The sequence below is a fragment of the Rhinolophus hipposideros genome, assembly GCF_964194185.1.
Source record: "Rhinolophus hipposideros genome assembly, chromosome: 1".
NCBI lineage: Eukaryota > Metazoa > Chordata > Mammalia > Chiroptera > Rhinolophidae > Rhinolophus > Rhinolophus hipposideros.
In genome coordinates, this window is record NC_138047.1 from 83,894,132 (window position 1) to 83,909,237 (window position 15,106).

Sequence of the window (15,106 nt, forward strand, 5' to 3'; positions counted from 1 at the left end):
ATTAACCCATGTAACCCATTAACCCATGGAGGCCCAGGAGATTACTGAAGTGTAACAACAGCCCCGTGATCTAGCCAAAGGCAGATACGGACTTTATAAGAGAAGGGTAGAAAAGTGTACGTGTTGTTTTGGGAGGTTGGGATGGGAGAGGGCGGGGTGTGTGTGTGTGTGTGTGTGTGTGTGTGTGCGTGCGCGCGTGCATGTGCACATGCACATGTGTGAGTATCATATGGGATAAACCACATCCTTATGAAATTTGAAAAACTTAAATGCTTTACTACAATCCTGATTTGTAATGTTAGAACAGAAATGTCATCTGTCAAGTTAAACAGTAATAATTCTAATGTTGCTTTTATCTGTACTCCCTTTTTTCAATAGCTCTTTATTTGCTCCAATAAAGACTGAATGACTTCCTTCATTTGAATGACTTCCTAAGATATCAGAAGATGCTTTTACCTGTTTCTTCCCTTGAAGACAAACAAAAATATTCTCATGAGTCTTACAATCAATTCTTATGGTCATTTTGTGAATTAAAAAAATTAATTAAATAACAAGAAAAGACAAATATTTTATGATTCACTTATATGAGGTACCATGAATAGCCAAATGTATGAAGACAGAAAACAGAGCAGTGCTTACTAGGGGCTGGGGGAAGAGGGGAATGGGGAGTTACTTTTTAATGGATGCAGAGTTTCAGTTTAGGAAGATGAAAAAGTTCTGGAGATGCATAGTGGTCATGGTAGCACAACAGTATGAATGTAATTAATGCCACGGAACTGTACACTTAAAAATGGCTGAAATGCTAAATTTATGTTACGTGCATTTTACATTATATTTTTAATTTTAAAAAACAAAAGAACACCACATGTTAAGTATGGCCCAGAAGATGAAACTCTAAAAATTATTTCAGTAGTTTCTAAGAATAATTACAAACATGGGAAGAAAACTTAGAAGCAAGTGTTCTCAGAATATAAAATTCTCTTCTGGATTATCAAACTCTTTAAAAACCACATGTTTTGTCCTATCACTCTTCTTCAAAGTAATCACATATTCTTAATTTGTAACTCAATTTTTAAAATGTATGAAAACATTTACTTTTTCAAAACTCATTCTGCATTTTCTGTCACTTTCATTTTGGAAACTTGCCTCATCACTGGTTCATCAATAGCAGGATTGGAGAAATCTGGCCTCTCTTGGAAGTCACCAAAAAAACACCTTAGTTTTTGAAAATGGTCTTATAATTCCCGCTCACCTTTAAGGTGACAGTAGGGCTCTTCAAATCTAACCAGCCATACAGATAATGTGTATGTGTGTATATGTATAAATGGTGCGTGTGCTTGTTGGGTATACCAATCTGATCATTAGATCATAAGAGACGAAGTGTTTCTATGATAAAAATGTTTAAGAGAAATTATGGAAAACTGATATTTACCAATAATGTCTGCATAGATTTCCATTTTGTTGTGTTGCTGAGCCAGTGTGAAAGCTTCATTATTACATTTGGACATAACAAGAAACTGGATGGCAGATCCATAGTCACCTAACTGTAGAAAAAACCTAACACAAAGTACTTAAATTAGCTTGACAAGTACAATAAGTTTGTCATTTACAAAACAAAATCTTTTTCAACCATGAGAAAACATTTAACAATAAAAATGTTTTCTGTAAAATGCAGTTCTATATTATATGCTTATATTTAAAAAACAGTCTCATACGCTGACAACAGCCTTTGAATTTAAACACTCAGACCTAATTAAAAAAATAGAAAATAAATATTCCACTTGAATTTAGTTATTTGATAAATGGAAGCAGGGGCTTCCTTTTAAGGCTAGTCTTTGGAAATCCAAAAATACGAATGCCTTATGTTACCTGGCTACCATTTTGGCTCCATCCAGAGACTGGGTTTCCCTGACAATACTGACAGCCTTTTCAGGACTGTTCAGGTGATCCAGGTAGATTCGGATGACACTGTTCCATTGTTTTGCATTCTCATAGGCCACAACAGCTTCTTTGTATCTATAAGAAATACTCAGTTCAGAAAACTCTCTTAACACTGTCACGTTTGGGGGAAAAACGTCAATAAATGTTTGGGACACTTTTTTTCTCTTATTGGTGGTGGGTGCTTGTTTTTCTTGAACTTCTTTTTCATAAGAATACCAGCAACCATCTCACTAAAATATGCTCTTTTTAGGGGGTTGACAAACTAACAGTAAAATACTAGTATTGAATTTTTTTTCATCTGAAACATATCAATATAATTTTTTACATTTTTACTGTTTTTAATGGGATTATAATAGTAATATAGGCTTATTTTAGAAAACATATATAGACTTTTTCACAATTACAGATATAGCTTAACAGTAATATACAAAAATCTTTGTGTGGTGACCTCTAGATGGCGTTCAACTTCTCTCTTCAGTCCACTACCTCTCCAGCTCTTTCCATTTCCACGAGGTTTATTTAGTGTACATCTCTATATCCTAAGGTTCTTTTCTAAAAGTGGAGGGCATTAACCTTTCAAAATATCTTAATACATAAAGGCTTTAGAAATTTACACTCCCATCAGTTATGTATATGTAACAAGTGCATTTTGACACTATGGTTATTAGTTTAAAATAAATGTTTCCCAATGTGATAGGTTAAAAAGATAGACTGTTGCTTTAATTTAATTACTATTAGTGAGGCAGAGCTTTTTCCTGTTTATATGAAATACAATTGCATAATTGTATTTCCTTAAAAAGTTTAGCCACAGGTGTGGAATTTATGTGTCTTCACTTTTTTCCCCTCTGCATCAGTAAGTTGTCCTCAATAAAAATGACCATTGCTTAACTTCATTTTCATGCCATATAATATCAGAATTTCAACTTCTAGTATTTAACCCTCAGAAAGAGATAGTAGTCTATATTTGAATACATAAAGTGTCGACAGAGGCATGTAAAGTATGGGGAAAATTTACTACTCTGGTATTTCAGGCCAGACAAGGGGTAAAGATGTTTTCTGTCTTTCTCTGCTTTGCCTTTTTCAAAAGGTTGCAAATATCAATTGCTAATTTATAAAACATTACTTTAAGTTTGTGTAAATTTGAGAAACTGTACAAACCTTCCATCTGCTTCTTTAGCTTTGGCATACTGCAAGTGAATCTTTGGAGAAGAAACATGAGGCAGAAGCTCACCAACTTTTGCCCTAGAAAGGTAGGTTTAGGAGAAAAATATCAGCACTCTTCACGCCAACACTAGCTTCCTACAATCAAATGTTAGTTCTTGGGATTCAAAAAAAAGTTGTGATCTTTAAAAAACTTTGACTCCGACAGGTAAAGTAGATTTAACTGCCTTCTCTCCCATCACCCCCCAGCCCACTCGCGTTGAAATGAAGGTTAATTCATTAACTCTTTGGGGCAATGGGGCTTTTTTTTTTTTTTTTCCTAGTAACTTATCTGATTAGGGATTTTCTCATACCAAACCAACAGAATGTGCTATTAATATGAACTCGTCTAACTAAGAAGGAAAAAAAAAGAAAAAGAGGTGGAGGCAAGGCCCCGATAGGGAGAACAGGATGTATAAGCAGGAAGAACAGCAAGGAAACAGTGGGGAAACCACTGGCACACTCTCATTTCCACACCTGCTCAGAACAGATTTCAGCAAATTCTTACCAATTCTTACAGCGGATATAGACAGATGCTGCTTTGTCATAGTAGAGACCTTTTTCATATAGTTGGGCTGCTTCTGAAAATTGCTAAAAGGATATGAGATTATGAAAATACTATGTTTATTATGTATGAGACCACATGACTTTTGAAGCATAGAAAAGCATACCTTCATATTCTCCAATATGGCTCCGCAGTCTCTTTTCAGGACCCTGCTGGGATGCATGAGGGCTTGGTTAACCCCTCGACGTATGTCTCCCATTCTTATGGACATCTGAGCCACTCCAGCCAGACACACTTCATCATGTTCCTAAGATTAGAAGGCAAATAATTCACAAATCAGACCCTAGCTTAAAATGCTGTATGTTCGCCACACAGTTAATTTAAACCTAAAAGGAACCCAAAGGATACGGTTTACTTTCATTAATCCTTTCAGGCAAATCCCAAGATTTTGAAATAAGGTTGAGTCTTTCTTTTTTTTTTTTAATCATCTGTTGCAAAGTTGTATTTTTTTCTTCAGAGTCTAGATGTTTTATGCTTAAGACCAAACTTTTACTACCTTGTCCTAATACGTTGCATATCTTTGTACGTCTTCTTGATATAAGATTTTTATATAAGAAATATACAGGAGGGGGCCAGCTCGGTGGCTCAGGCAGTTGGAGCTCCAGGCTCCTAACGCCGAAGGCTGCCGGTTCGACTCCCACATGGGCCAGTGGGCTCTCAACCATACACACCACTGTTCCCCAATACAGTCCTGTTCCCATTCCCCAATAAAATAAATATATTTTTAAAAAAAGAAATATACTGGATACATAGCATTAATGCTATAAATAAAATTAAGAGAAAATTAACTATTTCTCTACTAGGCATGATTACAGAAAAACTTTATTTAAAATTGTTTAATTCATTAAAGATAACTAAAAACCTTTTCAAATAACTAATCTGAACTAGTAAAATGTAATGGCCGATTACATTTTATGTAAACCAGCATGTCTAGCAGAACATTCTACGATGATGGAAATGTTCTGTTACCTGCCCTGTCCCACATGGTAGCAAAAAGCCACAAGTGGCTGCTGCACACATAAAATATGACTATGTGACAAAGGGACTGAATTTTACATTTTATTTAATTTTTAAACTTAAATAGCCACATGTGGCTAGCGGTGACTGTATTTGATAACACAAAGAATGAACTAAAATAGATGTAGCCTATTGATAAAGAAAATATCAAACACCCAGGAGAAAAATGAGCAAGGAATGTGATCAGGCAATTCATAAAAAAAAAAAAAAAAATACAACTGCCCAATAAATAAAACAAACTCAACTTCATTAATAATCAAACAGATAAAATAAAATGAAATACCTTTTTTTGCTGATCATAACATTCAGTGTTGTTGAGATTATGGGGGAAATGGACACTTTTATACATGAATGATGGCTGTATGAATTACTACCAGTGTTTTTGGAGAACAATTTAGCAGTATAAAAAATTAAAAGCACATCTTTTATGACCTAGAAATCCCACCTGTAAGAATACATCCTTCAGAAATACTATCTTAGGTAGCTAAAGATACATGTACTGGGTAGACTATTCATTGCAGTGTTTTGATAGAAATAGAAACAGAAACAATTATAATTCAGTAAGTGAGTGGATGCAAATTTTATGGTAAGGACATCCCCTCTTATCCATGGTTTCACTTTCCATGTCAACCATGGTCTGAAAATATGAAATGGAAAATTCCAGAAATAAACAATTCATAAGTTCCAAATTGCTGGCTATTCTGAGCAGCATGATGAAATCTCACATCATCACCGGGAATGTGCATCATCCCTTTGTCCAGCGTATCCAAACTATATGAGCTACCTGACTGTTAGTCACTTAGTAATGTCTCAGTTATCAGATCCACTGTCACGATATCGCAGTGCATGTGTTAAATATTAAGTAAAATAAAGGCCCCAAACTCAAGAGTAGTAATGGGGCAATTCGGACAGGCCAAAGAGAAGCAGTAAGGTGCTTCCTTTAAGTGAAAAGGTTAGTACAGTACAATAAGATATTTTGAGAAAGAGACCACATTCACATAACTTCTTTTTTTTCAAGGTTTTCTATCACAATCATTATTTCAAAAGCATCAGTAAGAATTTCAATTCTACAAATTTCCCCATTTCTTATGGACATGATGGTGAATGATCAAATACTTGCGTTCTTGTTAATTAGTTAATAAAATTGCTGAGACATGAAAATATCTAATGTTATATTTTACATTAACTCGGTTTCAAAATAATAAGAGTGATAGGGCACTAGGATCTCCATAGAGATAGATCTCAGCCAAACCACTAAAAATCTGTTAAATACATCAAGATATATATATATATATATATATATATATATATATATATATATATATATATATAGTTTCAGGTGTACATAACAATGTAATAAACATTTCATCCCTCACAAACTGATAATCCCCCTCCCCCAATCTATTGCCCTTCTGACATCGTATATATCTATTACAATTCCATTGACTCTGTTCCTTACGCTGTACTCCATATCCTGTGACTATATATATATTAAATTATAGTTGACATACATTATCCAGCTTCAGCTTCAGGTGTACAGTGCAGTGGTCAAACATCTACACCGTCCATGAAGTGGTCTCCCTAATAAGACATGAGCCCATCTGACACCCTACATAATCTTTACAACGTTATTGATTATATTCCCCAAACTGTCTTTCATATCCCCTTTGGCAATATTATAGTTATCAATTTATGCTGTCTAATCCCTTCCCTTTTCACATAACTTTTATTATAGTATACATTATAATTCTGTTTTATACTAGTCATTGTTGTTCTTCTCTTACTGTGCCTAATTTATAAATTAAACTTCATCATAGGTGTGTATGTATAGAAAATATCAGAGAATATACAGGGTTTGGTATAATCATGGTTTCAGGAATCCCCTGGGGGGTCTTGGAAGGTATCCCTGCAGTAATAAGAGGACTACTGTACCTCCAAACCATGGAATCTTAGAAGCTCTACTATTAAAACAGGTTCGCATGTATTGACTCAGAAAGACCACAAAGCAAGCAAATGCTGCTTTTCACAGTATGGATTCTCAGTTGATCTTTGTTGAAATGATTTCATATGTAAAAATTCATATTATATATACATTTGTAGGCTTAGAAGAGATTCTGGTTGGAAATATATCAAATCATTAATAGTGGTAACCATTAAGGGTTTTGGATGGAGGAGAAAATGTTGGACTCTCTGTTTGGTGACTTTTTAATTTGACTATAATGAAACTGTAACACTTCTGTAATTAAAATACTAGATCTAAAACAAAATAAAAAGATTTTCAATCTTTACAAAACATCACCTAACTTAAAAACATCAATTTTTATTGCAAAATTTCACTTCTTGAGCTAAAATTCTGGGTCGGAGTCATGAGTAAAGTTCATGTTCACCAGGCTCATCATGAGAGATGTAACCACGGAACTTTTACGGCCTGAGAATTCACTTACAAAGTAGTTACTGAAACTTTTTAAGAATAAAAGGAAACGCCTTATGAAAATCATATTTAGCCTATAAATGGGAAGGGATAAAAATCTTACTCCTAACCCTAATAAAAAGCTCATGTTTAGAATGCAATGGAAAACATCGCTTTCCAGACTGATAAAAATAGTATCATCTTCAGTTAAGAGTTTAAAGTGTCTTAAAATGATTTAACTATGTCCTGCAAAATTGTTAATCAACTGAAAAAAGGCTCACCTGCCAAATATTGAATAAATACAACGCAAATAAGATCATGATGTTTTAAATGAAACTAACAGCAAACCCAACTATAATTATGCATCTTTAGTCAGTTACCTTATTATCACCTGTTATTCCTTTCTCATAATGAGCCAAAGCGTTTACATAATCACCCCTGAAAGAAAAATCAGAGTGAATTTTAATACATATTTAAGTACTTTATTTATATATACAAGATTTAGAGGATAATCTTTGTCACTGGGTTGCTTAAGCTCACAAAAGATGTGATAGTATTCTTTCATGAGCAGTCTCTTATTATTTTGCTACTTGAAAAATACTTATTAAGCTGGATTGCACTAAAGTGTAAAGTACTACTGTGTTTCCCCGAAAATAAGACCTAGCCAGACAATCAGCTCTAATGAGTCTTTTGGGGTAAAACTTAATATAAGATCCGGTATTTATATTATATTATATTATATTATATTATATTATATTATATTATATTATATTACATATTATATTAGACCTGGTCTTACAGTAAAATAAGACCCAGTATTACATTCTTATATTAGATAAAATAAAACCGGGTCTTATATTAATTTTTGCTCCAAAAGATGCATTAGAACTGATTATCCGGCTAGGTCTTATTTTGGGGGAAGCAAGGTAACTGCAGTATGTTAGGCATTTTGGGGAGTTACAGTTTTGGTTATCTCCTTTGGGACACAAAATGACAACTGTGTGACCATAAAAATCAATGTTTTTTTCCAAACACCCAAAATTTGTAAGCAGAATATGTATTGAGAGAAACTGGGTAGAACAGAGGAAAACACTGGATAACAGTATTGAGGGCCCTGGTTCTTACTCTGATAAAAAGTATTATACAGAATATCATCAATAATACTGCCTATTCCCATGACTAATACTAACACAATCTGCATATCCAGAAGAAATATAAATCATCTCAATTCATTTTTATTCTTTGGGACAGAATGGATCAGTGATTTATTTGCCTAAGATCCATTTGGAGATCCATGTTCCTATGAGAAACCATCTCCTCCAGAGTAAATGAATGAACTCTGAAAATGGCATTATTTGAGATCTGCCTGAGCTCTACCTCATCAGCGTAGGCAAGTTACTCAACCTCTAAGCCTCCCTCACTCAGTTTCTTCATCGGATGGTGTTCAAGGAATTTTTTAGAACACAAGCTGTTCTGCTGATTGAGAACTTTGTTTTGGACAGCCCTGGGCTTCACAGTCAGCAATCTTCCTAAATGGAAATGTCTAATAGTTGGGTCCAATTACATCACAACACAGCTAGGGATGTCTCCTGACAACAGGAATGACAGGTCCTCTTTCAGAAACCTGAGGTTTCCCTGGGCAAGCCCAACTGTGTGATGTTAAATTAAGATTCTGGAACTCTCACTTTACGTTACTTGAGCTCACTCACTTCACTATTATATTATTAATACTTTGGAACTCTCATGTGGATCTAGCTCATTTGTCTAATCCTAGAGAGCAAAAGCCCTCCCACAGTTGACAGACTGGTCCTGCTTTGACCTCACAGAGGTCTTGGATGCACAATGAAACAGACGGTTGGAAAGGAGCATAAGCCCAGGGCCCTAGGTGTCAAAATCAGCAGCTGGAGGCTACGGGGATATTTCATATAATGAGCTATATCTAGTTACTTACTATTATCACAAGGGAAACTCTCCTGATTGTTGGGGGCCAGGGTGTATGTCCACAAATAGCAGTGCAAGTTTGGGGATTGGTGGTTTTGTGGTCAAGTGTTGAGCAGAAAGGGTTAAAAAATATCAAAAACAAAGCACAGGCTTTCAGTTAGCCTCAGCTCATCTGACTAATGAGACAGTTTGAATTTGCAACAAAAACTTCGATTCCCCTGAAAGAAGAGAAAAAGCCAAGTCTTCTACATGGTCTGAGAGCTTACTGGAGTGTTTGTTTGTGCTATGATAAGATATGGTGAGTCATATCCCAATGCACTGAGCCCGTCCTCTTATGCAGAGTTTTGTACTTTGAGATCCAGTCACCCTCAGGACAGAGATGGAGGGCCAGGATACTGGGAACTTGTCCCTTGTGTTATGCACTAAGATGCCAATTTGTCCTTTTTAATATTCGGATTTACGTTGTAAGGGACAGAAATGTGACAAATTTAAATCAAGGTGGACTAAGAAGAAATAGTCTCCAAAAATGTTTTATTTGAAATAGGCAAAATTTTAAATAAGGTATCCTGGTTAGAAATGGAAGTACTTTTTGATAGAATAATTTTTACAACTATAATCTGTATGTCGATATTCTCAATGAATCCAAAGTCTATATGAAAATAAAATGAAACTATAGAAAAATGTTTTTTTTAATCAGATGTTAAAACCGTATTTTCTTTGTTCAAAGAACAATATTTTTCCACATTTACTATTTTTGCAATTGGAATGTATAATTAATGTCAAAAGAAATTGTTCAGGTATGATGTAGTTGGCATTGCACGTACACATGTGAACTTATATTTGCAAATAAATTATTCATTTATTGTCTCTGCAGGTATTTCATTAGTATTATTAACCATGGCTTAATATAAATTAACAGTGGATCCTGAATTGGATACTTCTATGAAGCACTGAAATAAAAATGCATATATAGTTTGTCCATTAAGACTACTGATAATTAAGACTGTCTAGCAATTAAGGGCATTGGAAAATTAAAAATCTCTCATAATAGATTATGGCATTTCCAAAGGTGGGGAAGATTTGTGAAGCCTATTCAGCCATCATGAAGGATCATTACTCAAGCACTGAATATCAGCCTGTGAAAAGCTTCTGGTTTGATTTTCAACATTAACTGTCAAATTTTTACCGATATGCAATGCAATTTAAAAAAGAAAAACTACAAATGTAAGCAAATAGAAGCTGTAGACCAAAACCCAGTATTTTTCACTATGCCTTGAAATTACACTGCAAATGTTCAAAGTGTTCACAGAGGTCAAGGTCATGAGCATAGATTATGAAAAAGCACTATGTCATCCTGATGTTGTTGGAAATGTGATTCAAAACAATATTTAGACTCTAAATGTAGAAAAGGCTTAGACCCAAACTTAGATTTTGATGCTAAAAATAAAAGTGGATAAATGCATGGATAAGACAGCATTACAAAAAACATGTTTTGGATGTATAATTAATATACGTTTTTCTCCTTAAAAGCACTTATTAAATCAATGGAGGGACTTATATTAAATGGCAGTTTAGAATTGCAGATATTCAGTAATTAATTCAGTAATCACTAATTCAGTAATTAAATATTTATTGAATCATATAAAGACAAGGACTTACATGACTTCAAGCTGAACAGCATATTCTTTCGATATAAATGGTATCTGGTCTGGGGCCAAACGCTTTGCCAGTTGTAAAGCACTGTCCCAATGCAGTAAGTCCCTTCTCATCTATTAGCAAGAGAAAGACCTTAATTCCAAATGAGTCAATTCTTTTGCACCATCACCATCTAGTGCTAGTTTTAATAAAAGTGATTATAAAAATTTTATGTTTAAAAATGAAATTCCTTGCAAAGATGATACATTACTATAAGGTACATTCCCACTGGGGTGACAGAGCGCACAAGGGAGTGAAAATTGGTTCTTGGGGAACAAAAACATCTTTGCTATTACAATGGTTTTTGGCCCTCCAAAACTCAATTCTACCTAACAAAATCTTATTCTTTAGCATTTGCTTTTTCTCAATAGGAAAACATTACATTGAATTAAATTTAATTAAAATTAATTCAATTAACCAATTAAACTTAACTTTTCTTCTTAGAGGGGAGATAATTTAAAAAATTGAGAAGTCTTCTATTGTAGGAACTAAGGTTATTTTCTGAGAAAATCTGGAGCTATATCACAACATGAATAATAGCAAACATAAATAAAAGGTGACTGCCTTCTCCCTGGCTCCTGAGGTCTTTTGTCTGAGTCTGGTACACACTGCCAAATATAAACTAATCAAGAATCTTTCAGAATTCACTCTTCGTTTTATTCACATTTTGTGAAAAACTAATAACAGCTAACATTTTTCAAGCACTATTTTCTGCCAGGTAATGTTCTAGGGCATTAGCTTATTTACTTTTCACAAGTAGGCCTTTTGCAATGAACCATTCTTGTGCCCATTTTAGAGATCCAGAAACCGAGGCAAAAAGAGGCTAGTTTTATACATAGTCACATTTTTAGTGTGTGGTAGAGCTGGGCAGTAAGGCTTTGCCTCTGACTTCCTTACCTAGCTAACTTGTCAGCCTTCAAGGTGAGGTTAAAGGAACGACAGGGTGCGATCACCCCACTCCACTGTGAAGCCATCACCTCCTTTCCAAATCTAGTAGCACATGACAAGTATCCACAGCTAAATGCAGAAGAGCTAAGACCACGTCTTTGTGTCACTCATCGCAGCCATGTTCCTACTTCAGTGCGTACCAATCCAAGTTCTGAAAATTTTTCAGTGTCTCCAATTACCTCAAATAATATTGTAAAATTATCTACCTTTTTTCTTAAAACAAAATTAAATTATTTCACTTAAAATTTAAAAATGAAAATTTGCTTTAGAATAATACGAAAAGGTAAGTTGTGAAATTAATAGCCAATATGTTTTCAAAACCACCTCTCTATGTAGCTGTGGAAATACTGGTTTGAGGTGGAATAATGTTAATAACAACAGCTACCACTTTTGTGTCTTTACTATTGATCAGGCACAGTTCTAAAAGATCTAATCTTTTTGTAAGTTATAAAATCGGTTCTCTTTGGACACATTTGGACTTTAAATTATTCGGTAACGTTAGAATAAATACCATGCCTTTGATGGCTCCACAGAATGCAGAACTGAACATACTTGTGAAGTTAATGAGTACTCAGGGGTTTTTAAAGCTGAGTCTAAATTCTAGGACGGGGAAGGCATGTGGTGTCGAGAAATATTAACTGTATAAGAGACGAGGTCCTCCCCTGCGTGTCCTTCTTCCCCTCCTTATTCGCTGCCATACCTCCAGGGCAGCAACAGGGCAGCTGGATGCAAGGTACAGGTCCTCAGCCAGGCCGAAATCCTTAGTAAACATGGCAAGATGTCCTGCCAAAAGATTGTACTCCTCTATTCCCTACAAACAAAAGCAGTTTGAGAAGAAATGCAAGGCTTTAAGTTTTTGAAAAGACTTTGCTTAGTAGGAAGTGGTAATGTTCTATCAATTAACTTGTTTATGAGTTAGGTAACTAAGATTAACCGGAGAAATTTAAAACGTTTGAATTAATACCAATGAAATCCTAATTCTTATAAGATGCTGTTTACCTTTATTCCTTCCAAGGACATCACCATGCCAACATTTCCAATTTTACGATAAACACGGATTGCAAAGTCCACTTCCATGTGACGTAGACAAGCTCTGGCCAACTCATTCCAGGCAGCATGATCATTAAGGATCCCGCATATTTCCCAAGCATCAGAAAACCTAGGATTTCAGTATATAAATTCAATCTGGGAGCTCTGCTTGTCCCCAGTAGGTAATTTTCAGATTATATATAATTTAATGCTATGCCCCAAATTTTACAAAATGTTTCTCATCTGTAATCATCATTTCCAAGTTATGAAAAACTACATAAACTTTTCTTCCTTTTTTTATATGGATTTCTTTTCTTGAATTTCTTTTATTAATCTAAATCTACTCTGGGTAACCACCCTCCCTCATTAACAACTCATTCTATTCCTTCTTTCCTCCTTTCTTTATCTTTGGTATACTTCACACAAGGTAAAAATTATTTTTGTTCTTACACAAGTCTAATGAAATTAGTACTCTATTGCTCTAAATCTGGAAGTTTAATTCAGGGGTCAGCAAACTATGGCTCAATAGCCAAATCCAGTTAGCTGCCTGTTTCTGAAAATAAAGTTTGAGTCAAATGCAGCCCATTCATTATGGACTGTCTCAGCTATTCTGTACCATTTGCCAATCTCTGGTTTAAAACATGTCACAAATGCCAATTAAACACTTTGTGGAGCCTTTACATTAGTGAATGTATTACATCTATCCATCCATTCCCCAATGCATTTTCCAACCAACACACATTTACTGAGCATCTATTATGTGCCAGGAAGTGTGTGTGCTTAGAACCAAGGTACAAAGATCAAAGACAGTCATTGTCCTTCAGGCGTCATCATTGGCAAAGATGAAGACACAGATAAGTAAACAGAGGACTGTATTTGTAGCACAGTATGACAGAAGTAATCAAGTGCTTATAATACATGAATCTTTGTGTTAAGTACTTTGTATATATTTTCTCACTGGATTATCCTAACAATCCTATCCACTATACATGAGGTGTGACTGAAACATACAGTGAATGTTTAAATTTAAAAAAGTCATTATTACAGTAAAAGACACATTGCCATTGATCCCCCTTCAAAATACTTCCCCTTGCTTCAAACACACTTCTCCCATCATTCTTGCCACTTTATGAAGCGGTTCTGGAAGTCCTCTTTCATGAGTGTCTAGTTGTACTTTTGTGGCTGCCTCGATGTCCTGAATCAATTCAAAACATTGACTTTTCATGGTCATTTTGATGTCGGGGAAGAGCCAGAAGTCGCACAGTACCAGATCCAGTGAATAAGGTGGATGAGGACACACTGTAATGTTTTGACAGAAATTGCCATACCAGCAGTGATATGTGACACGGAGCCTTTCCGTTGTGATCATAAAATATGGTGAATACTGTTGCCGAGTGTGATCCAATGGAAAGGCAGGGATGTTCAATATGGGAAGCGGAGTGTTGCACCTTAGTAACAGTGTGTGACAAGTTTCAACTTGTTCGATGCAGTCAGTCGGGCACGAGCTATGATTGAGAGAAGGTTTTAAAGTATGCGGTAAATCATCCTCCATCATGACAACACTCTGTGTCACACACTGCTTCTGGTATACAGCAATTTCTGTCATATAAAAACATTACGGTGTGTCCTCATCCACCTTATTCACCAGATCTGGAACCAACCGTGCAACTTTTGACTCTTTGCCAAAGTCAAAATGATTCAGGATGTTGAGGCAGCCATGACAGCACAACTAGACACTCACGAAAGAGGACTTCCAGAACTGCTTCAGAAAGTGGCAAGAACGATGGGATAAGTGTGTTCAAAGCAAGGGATGGTGTTTTGAGGGGGATTAATGGCAATGTGTCTTTTACTGTAATAATTTTTTTTTATTTAAACATTCACCATATTGTTTGATCACACCTCGTATTATTATTTCTCTTTTAGAGATGAGGAAAGTGTGGATTAGAGGCCTTAAAGTCACAAGTCACGCACTGGAAAGTGGTAAAGTCACATAGTAAAGCCGAAGTTCTCTAAACCACTGTATACACTGTATCCTGGTTCTGAGGCAGCACAAGACTGTCAGTAGGCAGGGGGTTTCAGGAAAGGCTTCTTGGAGGAGGGGAGGGCTCCACTGCACGGTGAAGAATGAGAAGTTACTACAAAAAGAGAGAGGAGAAGGGCATTCCAGGAAGAGAGAGCAGCATGTGCCAGGGCAGACAATCATGAAAAATACTGAATTCAAGCAGCCAGTGGAACAGAGAGGAAGTGGAGGAGTGGCGACAGCTGGGACTGGTATTAAATCATCAAGTGCCCAGTATGTAAGGCTGAGGTCCCTTTAGAGTAAAGATTTCTTCCTAAAAGCAATGGGAAGTCACTGAAAG

General features: G+C 35.5%; 1 protein-coding gene across 5 annotated transcripts in view; it reads right to left on the reverse strand.

Annotated features, from left to right (window-relative positions):
• WDR19 (WD repeat domain 19) overlaps positions 1 to 15,106 on the reverse strand; it is a 67,030-nt gene that overhangs the window by 19,751 nt on the left and 32,173 nt on the right. For all 5 annotated transcript variants that reach the window (XR_013993712.1, XM_081054672.1, XM_081054671.1 and 2 more), the window contains 9 exons: positions 12,717 to 12,876; positions 12,418 to 12,528; positions 10,734 to 10,843; positions 7,514 to 7,571; positions 3,813 to 3,953; positions 3,650 to 3,732; positions 3,100 to 3,183; positions 1,870 to 2,016; positions 1,433 to 1,557 (listed from right to left, as the gene is read on the reverse strand). Coding sequence is in view for 4 of the 5 variants with exons in the window: in XM_081054672.1 (XP_080910798.1) it covers positions 1,433 to 1,557; positions 1,870 to 2,016; positions 3,100 to 3,183; positions 3,650 to 3,732; positions 3,813 to 3,953; positions 7,514 to 7,571; positions 10,734 to 10,843; positions 12,418 to 12,528; positions 12,717 to 12,876 (1,019 nt within the window). In the remaining variant the exon portion in view is untranslated. The remainder of the gene's footprint in view (positions 1 to 1,432; positions 1,558 to 1,869; positions 2,017 to 3,099; positions 3,184 to 3,649; positions 3,733 to 3,812; positions 3,954 to 7,513; positions 7,572 to 10,733; positions 10,844 to 12,417; positions 12,529 to 12,716; positions 12,877 to 15,106) is intronic.